This window comes from Budorcas taxicolor, chromosome 19 (assembly GCF_023091745.1).
Source record: "Budorcas taxicolor isolate Tak-1 chromosome 19, Takin1.1, whole genome shotgun sequence".
Lineage (NCBI taxonomy): Eukaryota > Metazoa > Chordata > Mammalia > Artiodactyla > Bovidae > Budorcas > Budorcas taxicolor.
The window spans coordinates 13,727,377-13,740,519 of record NC_068928.1 but is presented as its reverse complement, the minus strand read 5'-3'; the positions used below and the strand labels follow the sequence as shown (position 1 = coordinate 13,740,519).

At 40.2% G+C, this 13,143-nt stretch overlaps 1 protein-coding gene across 1 annotated transcript in view; it reads left to right on the top strand.

Annotated features, from left to right (window-relative positions):
• SYNRG (synergin gamma) overlaps nt 1–13,143 on the top strand; it is an 88,246-nt gene that overhangs the window by 40,167 nt on the left and 34,936 nt on the right. The window contains exons 13-15 of the mRNA XM_052657740.1: nt 5,808–5,926; nt 6,062–6,124; nt 10,288–11,235. Of these exons, the coding sequence (XP_052513700.1) occupies nt 5,808–5,926; nt 6,062–6,124; nt 10,288–11,235 (1,130 nt within the window). The remainder of the gene's footprint in view (nt 1–5,807; nt 5,927–6,061; nt 6,125–10,287; nt 11,236–13,143) is intronic.

Here is a 13,143-nt window from a genome sequence, read left to right as displayed (position 1 = left end):
CATCTTAAACTTCAGCTTCTACCATTCCTCCCAGTATACACCTACTTGACAGTATTTCTTTTTACTTGTGCTAAACCTGATTTATTACAACTGAGTGTATTTGTGGCAAGGATGACTTCATATTCTTACATTAGATTCAGGTCTTCAACTGCTGAAAAGTTTTATAGACAGGGGTACATATTTTAATATGTTGCAATATAGTATATATTATTGCTAATCTATACTATATACTAATATATTATTGCATACTATCTGCAGAAATCATTTAGAAATTGAAATGAATATATATTTGAAATTGAAATATGAATAGACATGAAATATAAAAATTCATGTCTCTCTTATGTTTAAGTTGAAATTGGTGGCTTTTAGGCCTTGAGGTTTCCATTTGCATGAAAAGGTTAGTCACTCAGTTGTGTCTGACTCTTTGTGACCCCGTAGACTGTAGCCTGCCAGGCTCCTGTGTCCTTGGGATTCTCCAGGCAAGAATATTGGAGTGGGTAGCCATTTGCTTCTCCAGGGAATCTTTCTGACCCAGGGATCGAACTCAGGTCTCCTGCCTTGTAGGCAGGTTCTTTACCATCTGAGCCACAGTTGCGTAAATTAGTTTTTCTAATGTTTTATGTACTAGCTTAACTTTTAGGTACAGTAACTGATTCAGGATGTAGTCAACACCTTTCCATCTTTTTTAAAGACTTTTTTTGTTTGTTTGTTATGGACCATTCTTAAAGTCTTTATTCAATCTGTTATAACATTGCTTCTGTTTTATGCCTTGGTTTTTTGGCCACAAGGCATGTAGGGTCTTGGTTCCCCGACCAGGGATCGAACCCCACCTCTTGCATTGGAGGGCAAAGTCTTAACCACTGACAGGCCAAGGAAGTCCCTCCATTATTTTTTAAAAATTTATTTACTTATTTTTGGCTGTACTAGATCTTCATTGCTTCATGCAGGCTTTCTCTAGTTGCAGTGCCTGAGACTTTCGTTACAGCGGCTTCTCGTCGTGGAGCACGGGCTCTGGGGCACATGGCCTTCAGTAGTTTTGATGCATGGGCTTAGTTGCCCAGGGGCGTATAGGATCTTAGTTTCCTGACTAGGGATAGAACCCATGTCCTCTGCATTGGCAGGCAGGTTCTTAACCACTGGACCACCAGGGAAGTCCCTCCATCATCTTTTAAAAGTATTCATTAATAAATACTTCTTCCACCAAGTAAAGCATATGAGGGTTTGAGTAATAAGCAGTGTGAATTTCTTTGGTTGTTTTGGGAACTTGTTTTTCTCAGGATACATATTCCATTTCTCTTATATTCCTGTTTGTGCAATTTCACTTATCTTTTCTGTTTTAACCAATTGATTATCTCTTAGCACTTCCTGCAGACACTATAAGAAGAACTTAGGGATAGGCATAGGGAAAGAATTGTTTTCCTAATTTTAAGACTACATCAAACACTTGTAAATGACACATAGAAGAGACATATGAGGGATGTGACTCTAAAGTACTGGGAGTTCAAGCCACACACAGATTATTTACACGGTAAACACATAATCCTTCTTTCTCAGGTCTCTTGCTGTGCACAAATTGATATATATATATATATATTATATGTATGTATTTGGCTCTGCCAGATCTTAGTTGTGACTTGTGGGATCTAGTTCCCTGACCAGGGATTGAACCCAGGCCCTCTGCATTGGGAACTTGGAGTCCTAGCCACTGGACCACCCGGGAAATCCCACATATTGGTCTGTTCTGCTCTTGTCTAGAACATGTCTGAATACCCAAGGCATCTCAAATTACCTGCATAAAATGATTCATTATTTTCCTGCTAAAGCTAAATAAAAATTTGTTAAATCACATATCCAGTCACCTAATCAGAAACATATTGATTTTGACCCCCTCCTCGTTCCTGCTCGGTGTGGGAAAAGGCCCTGTGTGATCTGGCTTCTGCCAGCCCTCTTGACTGTTGCTATTTCCCCACAGCTTATCTCCAGCCACACCTGAACCGCCAAACTGACCATGCTCTCTCAAGCTTCTGGCCTTTTACATCCTGTTTTCTTCCATCTAAAGCTCTCTCTAAAGTTAATTCTAGTTCCATGTCAAAGATTGATTTAATACAGGAAGGTTTTACTAACCCTTCTCCATCAGTCCCTACCTCCAAGATGAGTTCAGGGCCTCTCCTTCTCTACTGCTGTGGCAGCTTGTGAATATCTGTGCCCTAACTGCCATTCCTGGTTGACCTGACTATTCCCCCTCCCTCAGCTGTAGGTAACTGATGACAGGATTTCATGTGTCTATATGTATTACTTAGCCCACAATATGTAGTTCATTAAAGGTTTGTTGGATGAATATATTGTAGTATGAAGGTTACAAACTGAATTTATCAAATTGATGATTCATTCCTCTGGGAGAAAACTCTTCAGCAGATGAAACTGAAATTTGAGCATAGAAAGTTTTAAGATGGTGGCCTGACTTGAACTATTTAATAGAGTATTAGCAATTTTGTGTGGCATTATCTCCACATAATAGTTTACTTTCATGTATAGCCATACTTTGCAGGTTTTTCTTCTTCAATTCTGGCTTGACTACTACTATGGTTTCCTTGCATGAAAACATTTGTTCATGTCTAAGAATTGACACTCAGTGTTTGTTTATTCATTCAGACACATTTACATAGCATCTGCTGTGTGCCAGACATTGGGATAGTCACTGGAAATACACAAGCAAAAGGCACAGTTCCTGCTCTAAAGATGCTTAGGTTTATTTGGGTATTTATATTGTCTAATAAAACTCCCTTAGAATTGCTCCTTCAGTCATGTGTACGTTCATGTGTAATGAATTCCCTATCTTAACGATGATCTGTATTCCATATTGTGAATTATTTGAAAAGGATATTTGTTAAGTCTGATATAAATAGTTAAGCCTAGGTAAGACCACTTTGGGCAGCATTTATAACCAAAAAATAGGCATTGTTTGAGAAGATGAAAAGGCAAATAAAGTGTTAGAAATAGGCTGGAGCAGAGAGTATCGTTAGTCTGTGGGGAGAAAATGACATTAGTTAAGAGCAGGCACTGGTTATGGACTGCCTTATGATTTGTGACATGATCTGTAAAGCGTTTTAGAAATGAGTGGCATGGTGAAAGTGACTCTTGCTACTGTGTATGGGATAAATGCAGCTTCCATGGTGCTCCTGTTGAGGGATGATGAGAGATGCTCTCAGTTTAGAGTTACAGGTACTGAGAAGGGTTTATCTGAGAAATTGGTTGGACTCAGTGTTGAACTGGATGTCAGAGTCCTGGAGAGCTGGCACGAAAGGGCTTCTGGAAGGGAGCAACATCATTCATTTATCCATTTGGAAAATACTTGCTGTGTGCCAGGCACTGGGGAACTGCATATAGTAAAACAAAGCAGACATGCAGAGCTGATGCTAGAACAGTTCAAAAGGATTAAAGCACATGGGGGTTTTGAGTTGGCTTAGTTTCTTTTGCGTTGAATTTTTATTTATTTTTAAAATTTATATAGGTTTGGCTGCACCAGGTCTTGGTTGCTATGCATGACTTTCTCTGTGGTGAGTGGGGTCTACTCTCTAGGTTCGGAGAGCAGCCTTCTTACTGCTGTGGCTTCCCTTGTTGCGGAGCACGGACTCAGTGATTGTGGTGCACAAGCTTAGTTGCCTGATGGCGTGTGGGATCTTCCTGGATCAGGGACTGAACCCATGTCCCCTGCATTGGTAGGGGCAGGCAGATTCTTAAACCCTGGACCACCAGGGAAGTCCTTCTTTTGCTTTTGAAATGGGTTTATTTAGCAGGGTGAGCAACTAGGTAAAATCATCCACCACAGCCGCATGGAGTAACTGTAATACCTAAATGATAACTAGAGAAAAAGAAGAGAACAGTTTTTGGTGACTAAATCATTTAAAGTCTCATCTTTCAATAGAATGCAGGTTCTTAAATTGTAAAACAGTATGCCCCTCCCACTGAGTGCCTTTCATTAGTATTAAACAATAGTAATAACCATTTCCATGTTTGGAACATAAAACATGTTATATGACTGGCATAAACACTTTCATAATGATTACAGTTTTATTTAGTAATTGCTTCAAGGATAGAACTGAAATAATTTCTTTGTAATATGTGTATAATTACAATCATAGCTTTTTTTTTTGCTTCATTACCCTGAAGAGCCTCTATTTTTTCCCACTTCTGAAAATAATTTTTAAATTAATGATATTCAAATAAATATCACATATAGTAGACTTTACAATAGACTTTAAAAGCCCATAGCTAACAATCACAAATCATGAAAAATCACTCAACTCTGTGGTTTTTTTTCCCTGAGACATTCATTACTTTTATTCTTGTGCAGCACTCTGTTCAATGAGTTTTCATTTAATTACTTATGGAACTGTTAAAAACCCACCTATTCTGTATAAACAGTGACCTGTTTGGCCAGATCAAATATGTAGCCGATGTCTGGTAGTGGAGTGAAATGACAGCATTTGGAAGCACTAACTCCTCCAGCACTGCGGGTGCCCATTAGCACGCATGTGTATGAGCTGGGTTTTTACCTTGCTTGTAGGCCACTGATAAGAAGATTTAAATGACTGTGGAAAGATTTTTGCTCGAGGGCAAAGAACTCAATAGAAATCCATTTACATAACTCACCGAGTATAGTGGTATTGAATGACACAAAATAGTAGTGGAATGTAGTCATTCATATGTAAAGGTGGTTCTTCCAGGGAGCTGCCAGGGTCTGATAAGAAAAAAAAAAAAGGCAAAGCTTTTGTAGTCTGTGTTTAAGCCATCCAAGAATTACCCACACAGATACTACTCATTACACTGGTTTTCCATTCAGCAGGGAAATGTGTCCACAGGCAAAAGTATCTTTATCTAATTTTGAAGTGATTGTTGTTTTACTGCAAAGATAGCTTCTGGAACTTCTTGATGTGATCCTTGTAATAATGCAGATTGAATGTGTTAACTCTTACTGTTGCTTATCATAGGTGGGAACTCCTGCCAGTAAGCAGTGTAGTGTGATCAAGAGGGACAGTTTGCATCTTGGTTGAAGCACTGCAGAAATAGATTTTTATCTTAACTATTCCGCCTCTGCATTCTGAACCCATCTGAGAGAATAATTTACATGAAGCTTAACTGGGTTAAAATACTGGGTTTACATACTTGGAGCAGTTCACTTTCACAGATTTATGGACCTAAATATAAAGTTGCAGGTGGTCGTTGTTCTATAATAATTATTTCTAATGCCACTCCAGTGGGTTTTGTCCTTTAACTAATTAATTTATTTTTTGGCTATGCTGGGTCTTCCTTGCTGCACACGGGCTTTCTCTGGTAGGGGAGAGCAGAGGTGACCCTTGGTTGCCGCGCACAGGCTGCTCACCGCGGTGGCGTCTCTGGTTCAGAGCACCGGCTCTAGGAGTGCAGGCTTCAGGAGTTGCCGCACTCAGGCTCTGGAGCGCGGGCTAGGTATTGTGGCACACAAGCTTTGCTGCCCTGTGGCATGTATGGAACCCGTGGCCCCTACATGGGCAGGTGGATTCTTAATCACTGGACCACCAGAAAGTCCCACTCCAGTGGTTTTTATGGCTTAAAAGATGATTTAGATGAACAGCATGGATCTGACCCCTCTTCACATAATCAACGACTTTGGTCTTATGTGGTGTACATATATAGTTTCTTTAAAGCAGGGGGCCACGAGTTTTTACTAGGTATCTGTGTGCCATTTTAATTCTAAGTTCTTCCTTGATGACATGGTAGGGAGACAATGTTCTAGGCATTAAGAAATATTTCTTTTTCCCTTTTAGTGCCCCTTCTTTGTTGATGCCTCTTCCTGGAACTAAAGCATCAGCTTCAACGGATAAATATGCTGTATTTAAAGGAATTGCAGCTGACAAGCCCTCTGAAAATACGGTTCCGTTTGGAGGTAAAAGCAGTTCATAAATTCATGAACCTGTGAATGTAAATCTTAGTTTTTAGTGGTGACCTTTTATGGTAAATGTCCTTGAGTTGTGATCTCAAGGTTCCTAACCTTAATTGAGCTTCTGTCTTTTCATCATAGAGCCTGGTGATAAATATAGTGCTTTCAGAGAGCTCGAACAGACAGCAGAGAGTAAATCTTTGGGTAAGTTTTTGATTCCTTAAATGGATGAATTATTCATTGTTAAATACGAGAGTTTTACGACTCTTTCAGTAACATCCCAAACGTTCTTTTATTTTACTGTTTGTAGCTGTGTTTTTGTTTTGTTTTGTGGCTCTAGAAATTATAAGGAAGCGAAATGTGGTTCAGTTATTGGAAATTATTTTCTAAAAATTAGGGCAGACCCCAAATTGATGCAATTTCCTGTGAAGACAGTGCATTCCCTTTCACCGGAAGCCTTCAGGTCACGCTAGGCTCCTGTGGCCACGTTCAGTTATTTTAACGCTCAGTAAGACTTGGCGCTGTTGGCAGAGCGGCAACCTGTGGACTGTGCAAAAGGCGGCAGCAACCAGTCTGTATGATGCCTCAAGATTTTCAGGGTGAGCTGGAGCTTAATGAGGAGAGTGGGAGGGGGTTTGTGTGCCTGTGTGGTTCCCATCTCTAATAGAAGGACTCAAATAGAGTGGGAGGGAATTTAGAGTGATAGTTTGAGAGCCATATAAGTAAAGACTAAAAGTTTTATTTGTGGCAAAATCCTGCTAGAAACCTCATGTGTAGGATTTAGATAATCCATAGGTCAAATGACGTCCTTCAAAGCTTAACCCACGCCTGCTGTGAAATTCGTGTCCCCTACTGAGGAGTTCTTCCTGGGGACAGTGCCACATTCTACCTTTTCGTATTGGACACTCAAAGTTGGAACATCTTTCCACAGTCATTTGTTCCAACCTTCTCTCCAAGTAGTGGGGTGGGTTTGGGGAGGTGAAGGGAAGTTACAGGAAGGATAAGGCATACATGTGAAATTTAAACTATCAACAGAAAGTATACTGTTGATAAATATCTCTAGAAATATTCAATATTTTACAGCTCTTAGGTTCTAGAACTGTTTCCTTGGGTTTCCTAGTAATGGTATAGGATATAACAGCTTTCTCCCTCAGTGCCTGTGTTAGGTACTAGGAGTACAAAGATAAACCCCAGAGGAACCTTAGGTGTGTTGATTTGGCATTTACTCCTAGTGTTGCTGTCATCAACTCTGGGCCAAGGCAAGTTTGGAGTCAAGAGCATGGGTTGATATCACGGTTCTTTCTGTGCTCTGGGGTTAGCGGCCGGGTGAGATCTGTGTTATTCCTGGGAATCGCTGTGGTGCCCCCACAGTGTGAGTGGTACACCCGAGCCCTGCTTTCTCAGTACCTTCCTGACAGAATCCCAGACAGTTGCTGCTGTTGCCATGCTTTCATTCCAGTCTTATCTTTAAGCCTCTCCATGTAGTGATGCCAACTTTGTTCATTTTGGGAGAATATATTTTAATTCTACTCTTGTTAAGAATACATTGGACTGCAGAAATTTGAAGTAAAATAGGAAGATGGTTGTGTGACACTTAATTAAACCTCCTTGAAGGCCATCTGACTCTCATGGAATGAAACTTTGTTGGCTTATAATACTTTCGCAGTTGACTGGGGCTCTCATGTTAATGGTGAACTTTGTAGAAAACTGATTAGGTGAATTGATTTTTTAAAATATTTGATACAGAAGCTAATAACACAAAGGGTTAAAATATTATTGCCTTGCCTTGATAAAATATTATTACTAGTCAAGTAATCAGTTTTGTGTAGAATTTAGCAGTTTTATTTCAGTAGCTGTTTGTCATTCGATTATATAAACACTAAAAAAAAAGTTGGACTGGCTTCATTACTGTTATGGCAGAGGTGTAGTTTCTTAAGTCCAAATGACCGAGTTTAGTAATATTTCCTTTTTATTACCCCTATAGTTTAAACCATAAATTAAAGTAGATGCAAAAAATATACTGTGTAGAGAAGTGACACTTTTTGTTCAAGTTTTAGCAAAAAGTGATATCTTTTGAAATGTTTTTAGAGCCTAGAAAGTAGAGGTTAGGGAAACTTAATGAGGATTCCGAAGTGGGACTGAAAAGGTAGCCACGAAGTCATATGCTTTATGTACCTCCTGATAAGCAGGCTTCCAATGACTGTGGCTAATTCATTTGCCCAGAAATCTCCTGTGTTTTTGAACATGTAAGCCCACCCACTTTTCTTTTTAACCCTTTCACCCAGCTTACATTTCTAGTGGAAACATTTACAATTCATCAGTAAGTTTTTTTGCTGTGGTGATTTCTTTTACAAAATAACCAAGTAAAACTTGTCAATTTCACAAATATTTTAAAGCAGCACTTCAAAAATTTAGGCTGTGACAAAACTGGCTGCTTGTTACCTTTTTATTTTACAGAAATAAATGTTATCAGTGATATACTTGCCTAAAATTCTAGGGCAGTTTTTAAAGTTTTGTATCTGCTGCTTCTGTCAATTTGTGAAATTGACTTTAGTTTTATTAGTGGTATGTACGAAAACATAAACTATAGAAACTCTGAATGCTCTTCCTCTCTTTCTAAAATTTCCCTAGTAATAGTAAACAGATTTCTCTGTATTGATAAATTATGCTGGTGGATTGGTTAAGTATCTCAGATTAGGAAGAAAAATAAGCTTCCATTATTTTCCATGCTTTTTTTCATGTGATATATCAAAGTATATATCATGTTACAAGCACAGACTATTTAAAGCCTGTATTATTTTCATGATAATTTTCAGAATTATATTTTGATTTTACATACATCTTTCTAGTTTATATGCTTCTTTGTCTCATTTTTAGGGAAAAGTATAATTTTTAAAAGTTAATGAGGAAATTAAAGCTTCTTGTGTTTTAGTTTATAACTCTCCAAAATGGCACTCGTATTTTTAAATAACAAGTGATGTTAGTATAGCTTTATATTTATAATTGGTTTACCTCTGGTTTTCATTACCTGGTATAACCTAGTGGATTTTATGGGAGACCTTCAGGTGCTATTAGAAAATGGAGCTTGTTTGAACACCCTAATGTCATGCCTGTGAGTGATTACATGCTCTACTGTGCTTTCGTTGCTCAGTTGTGTCCGACTCTCCGTGATCCCATGGACTGTAGCCCGCTAGGCTCCTCTGTCCATGAGGATTCTTCAGGCAGGAGTACTGGAGTGGGTTGCCATGTCCTCCTCCAGAGGATCTTCCCAACCCAGGGACTGAACCCAGGCCTCCCGCATTGCAGGCGGATTCTTTACCGTCTGAGCCACCAGGGAAGCCCGAGTGATAACGTGACTGTGATAATAAAGAATAGAAACCCTATTAAGAACCATGGCCCAGATTTTTTACCAGTATCTTAACTGCATCTGTTTATTTCTGAGAAATACCTTAGTACCTATTTTCTCTAACTAAAAAAGTAAATTCTGTCAGTATACTCTCTATCCCCAGAATAGCCCAGTATAAAATAAAGTTTAAATCCAACCCTCAAAATTTTTAATAACAGAATTGGTGTTCAGATGCCTTTGAATTTTGATAGGAACAAAAGCTGATTGGTGCTGTGAGATGGCTGACTTCAAGAAAAGCCCAAGTACTCATAGATTTTTTATTTTTTGAAAGATTCAGTTTGTTTGTCGCACAGCGTGGGGAGAAGCTATCAATACTTTATAATATGGCCTTAGCAAAGATGCTTTGCAAGTAAGTAGATGCCTTTTCAGAAATTTTCACCATGTTTCCTTCAAATTAATGCCTCTGTATACTTCAGCAAAACCACATAGTATCTAACCATAAGCTTTAAGTGCCTAACTGAGCAGAGTCTTGTACATCCTATTTGATGCAGGATTCTTTGTAATATTTCATAGGTACCGTGATTTTTTTTTCCCTGATTGATCACTATGTAACACATTTTATCTTTAAAGGGCCACGATTTTAATATGCCTCTCTTCGGGTACCTCCAGCACCCATTTCTTATTCTCCTGGAGGCTTGGCTGGGTAGCCACAGTGAGGAAACATCCTGAGAGCAGTGCTTTCAGCCAGTTGAAGGCGCTGGTACAGATTTACCACACTGAAATGAGAAAATGAAAATGATGTGATACGTGTGTTCGGTTTGATTTTCATTTATTTCCCTATCACTAGCTTTCAGTGTGGAAACAAAGGGAATACATGGTGTAGGGTATTATCAAACTAGTGGTTAAATAATGTGACGCCTGTGAGGCAAACGTCTGTAATATGCTTGTTCTATAACGTGCTTTGTATCGTGTGCCTTTCAGCTTGGCATTCTTCTGTATTTGGTTGTGTTTTTTCTTTCAGGAGAAAACTTTGCAGAATTCAGATCTGCAGGGACCGACGATGGCTTCACTGACTTTAAAACTGCCGATAGTATCTCACCACTAGAGCCACCAGCAAAAGACAAACCTTTTCCAGCCACCTTCCCCTCAGGAGCTACCCAACAGAAACCGCAAACACAAGTGAAAAATCCTCTGAACTTAGCAGATCTAGATATGTTTTCCTCAGTTACTTGCAGCAGCGAGAAACCATTGTCCTTTTCAGCTGCATTCAGCGTATCAAAATCCGTTTCCGCACGACCCCAGCCAGCAGCGTCTGCAGCACCCAGTACAGCATCGGTGTCAACTAAGACTGCTAGCTTGGCTGATGATTTTGGAGAATTCAACCTTTTCGGGGAATATTCTAGTCCAGCCTCTGTCGGGGAACAGGATGACTTTGCAGATTTTATGGCTTTCAGTAATAGTTCTGTTTCCTCAGAGCAAAAGGCAGATGACAAATACGAGGCGCTTAAAGAGGAGGCTAGTCCCGGTCCTCTAACCAGCAGCACAGGCATCGCAGGGAAGAGTGGACAGAACTCTGCTGCTCCGTCCACGAAATATGACGTCTTCAAACAGCTCTCTCTGGAGGGATCTGGGCTAGGTGGTGAAGAGCTGAAAGACAGCACTTCTTCGGGCAAGAGCGATGATGATTTTGCTGACTTCCACTCCAGTAAATTTTCCTCCATGAACTCGGACAAATCCCTGGGAGAGAAAGTGGTGGCTTTCAGACACACCAAAGAAGACTCTGCTTCGGTGAAGTCCCTCGATCTCCCTTCCCTTGAGGGCAGCAGCGTCGGCAAGGAGGACTCGGAAGACGCGCTCTCTGTTCAGTTTGACATGAAACTGGCTGATGTGGGAGGAGAGCTTAAGCATGTCATGTCTGATAGCTCTTTGGATTTACCGACAGTTAGCGGCCAGCATCCTCCTGCCGCAGGTGAGGAATTGGTGAGATTACTCTGGTGATGGTGACGCAGATGTCAGAGGTGGTTCTGTGGGTGTTCATTTACAGAAGAGGAAGGCTCTGGCTCTTAACCTTCATGAATGTCTGATAATTAACCTCTTCATTGCCAGTCCCCTTAAAGCAGTGTTGCTTTTGATTCTCTGGCTACTCGGATATGTGGTAACTGTGAATACAGTGAAACTTGGATAGCTAAAATAGTTTGACGTTTGAAACCTGACACCAGCTTGGTGTTCGAGGCACATCAAAATCCACTGCTAAACGAGCCACACATTGCCAGAAACTTTATCAAGACGTTTGCGGTGTCAGTAATGTCCCTGTGCTTCTGTGAGTGAGGTCAGTGTTTGCTCCTTTTTCCTTCTCTGGGGTATGTTTGTCAGCTGCCCATAGAGGCTTCTTTTTGGTTTGCAGAAACCAACTCGTGTTAGGCCAAGTAAGTAAAAATGTCTAGCCAGTGGTACTGCAGTTTGCCACACCCCTACAAGAGAAGAAGAGGGCAAGAACTTGTGTATGGGTGCCCTGCGTGCCAGGGTCTGGCAAGGAGAAAGGCGCCAGTTGTTAGTGGAATTCAGGTAAGGTTTTCAGTGCTAACACTATGACTAGACGTATTAAATTGTAACAGATCTGTAGATGGTAGAATAGGGTAACTACTAACTCCCTCAGAAAGCGTTTGAGAACGTCTTAGAAGGGAACCCTGTTTAAATTCCATGTGGATTTACATGTAGCAGTTGATTCTCTAGTCTAGCTTCCTGTCAGAAAAACTAGACTCCCAAGTGTCCTAGTCTTTATTTTGTTTCATTCTTTGATATATATATATAGAAAGATACACCTATTTTGTGGCCTTTAATAATGAGAAATAGCATTACTGTATTATTCCAGAAAAATGCATACATGTGTGAAGGGTTCATTGTTGTTTAACCAGAGAGAGACACATAAGACACTCCCAAGTTTACAGATTCAGGCAGAAGTTGTAAAGTATGACGGCTTTTGCATACATCAGATTGGTCAAGTCAGAAAACAAAATTACATCCATCCTTTGGCTACTGAGATGTTGGAAATGGTCTTAAACAGGGTGCTGAATCGGGAGCGAGGTCTTGGAGGAGTGCTGTGTTTCACGGGCTCTTTGCTGAGGCCTTTGCCAAGTGCAGTGGGCTGTCTGCAGGGCACCTTGTGCCCTGCGTGTCTGCTTCTTTTTTTAATGTGCTTTTCTTCAGACGTGTTTCTTTTCTTTTTTCTGTTTTGCTGCTCTTTGTTGGCTGGAGAGATTCTGTTTTTCTTTTTTGTATGAGCTGCTTAAGCTACAGCAGTCGGTTGCAAAGCGCTCTGTTTTCTGAACAGTAATAGTGACTTTTTATTTTAAAATCTCATAACATCTACACTAGCCTTTTGGACTCTGAAGGTGAGTCTCTATTCTTTCACAGTGCCAAACTAGATGTCGTTATGAGATGAGTCTAATCTGGGCTTGGGATGTCTTTTTTTTTTTCTTTCCCATTTTGGGAGGGGAGATTGGTTTCGTGACTGAGCTTATTCTGATTGACTTGTTAAAATAATCTTCTGTGCTCATGTCCTATTATGTATGTTTGGAACATTCCCAGCTTGGAGCCTGTAATGTTCAAGCCAAATTTCTTCAATTTGAGGATATTCTTAAAAGCGGATTGTTCTCTCCTTTTGATCTGTAAACCTCCTGTCCGAAAGGAGCAGTATCCCTTTAGAGTGGTTGTAAAAGGGGTTGAAGTCTGACCAATGAGCGGCATTATTCTTGAGCAGAGTGCTGCGTGAATGTACTGGAGAAGGTAAACGACAGAGACTTCTCCAGTGCAGTGTGGTTTTACATTATCCTCATCTTGACCACAGTAGCTCTTGCTCTCTTAGATTGTGGATTAA